This window comes from Aptenodytes forsteri, unplaced genomic scaffold (assembly GCF_000699145.1).
Source record: "Aptenodytes forsteri isolate BGI_AS27 unplaced genomic scaffold, ASM69914v1 Scaffold276, whole genome shotgun sequence".
In the NCBI taxonomy this organism is placed as follows: Eukaryota; Metazoa; Chordata; class Aves; order Sphenisciformes; family Spheniscidae; genus Aptenodytes; species Aptenodytes forsteri.
This window is the reverse complement of record NW_008795479.1, coordinates 196,347-197,305: the sequence shown is the minus strand read 5'-3', so window position 1 is coordinate 197,305 and position 959 is coordinate 196,347. Positions and strand designations below refer to the sequence as shown.

At 69.0% G+C, this 959-nt stretch overlaps 1 protein-coding gene across 1 annotated transcript in view; it reads right to left on the bottom strand.

The window, feature by feature from the left end:
* Nucleotides 1-93: 93 nt before the first annotated feature.
* SCNM1 (sodium channel modifier 1) overlaps nucleotides 94-959 on the bottom strand; it is a 4,583-nt gene continuing 3,717 nt past the window's right edge. The window contains 4 exon segments of the mRNA XM_009281234.1: nucleotides 94-193; nucleotides 278-410; nucleotides 529-674; nucleotides 785-887. Of these exon segments, the coding sequence (XP_009279509.1) occupies nucleotides 94-193; nucleotides 278-410; nucleotides 529-674; nucleotides 785-887 (482 nt within the window).

Genomic DNA, 959 nt, shown 5'->3' with positions numbered 1-959 from the left:
CCTGCCCCTCCGCCTGCCTCTAGTAACGGCGGGGCCTGGGGACAGCCTGGGGGGGGACCGTCCCCGCGGGGACCGGTGGGGCAGAGGGGGGCCTCAGGCCGGCAGCAGAGCGGGCGGCTCGTCCTCGTCAGAGTCGAATTCGGCATTCTCGTCCTTCACCCACTTGCCAGAGCGGTCCTGGATCCAGCCGGCGCTGGGGACGGACGGACAGACAGATGGAGGGAGTGAGAGGCGTTCTCGTTATGGGGTTCCCCGCGCCAGCGGGGCCAAGACTCACCTCCGCAGCTGCAGGTATCGCTCCAGGGCCTGGCGTCTCTCGGGGCTGAGGGCTTCGGGCTGGCTCAGGGCCGACGATGAGGCTTTTCCTTTGCCGCCTCGCTGCGTCCGAGCCGGAGCCACCTTCGGTGCATCTGGGAGGGCAGAGAGGGGCTGGCGGGACGCACAGAAACGGGAGAGGCCCGGCGGAGAGCCCGGGCGCCCTGCCCCGCCAGTGCCGGCACAGCCCCGGAGCAGCCGACCGGCTCTTACCCGCTCGCCTGCCGCAGTGCCCCGGCAGCAGGGCTGCAGGGCTGGCGTCCATGGCTTCTCCGTCCTTCTGTGATGGCTCCGGAGGCGTCACAGCGGCACTCGGCCCCATCTGGGTCACACCAGCTCGCGAGCTGCTTCCCTCCGCCCTGCGACGGGAAAAGGAGTCAGGGCCTTGTGCCACAAATGCCCGACGGTGGTGAGGCCACTTCCCCTTCTGGGAAGCCCCGTCCTCCAGCAGCAAAACCAAAGGTCTTACCCCGTCCTCCGGCAGCAGCTGCTGTAGGGAGCGGCTTTCAGCAGAGCGCTCCGGGCGATCCTCCTCGTCTGCGCCAGAAGAGGCTGCTCTGCTTCCCTCCGCCCTGCGAAAAGGAGTCAGGGCCTTGTGCCACAAATGCCCGACGGTGGTGAGGCCACCTCCCCCTCTGGGAAGA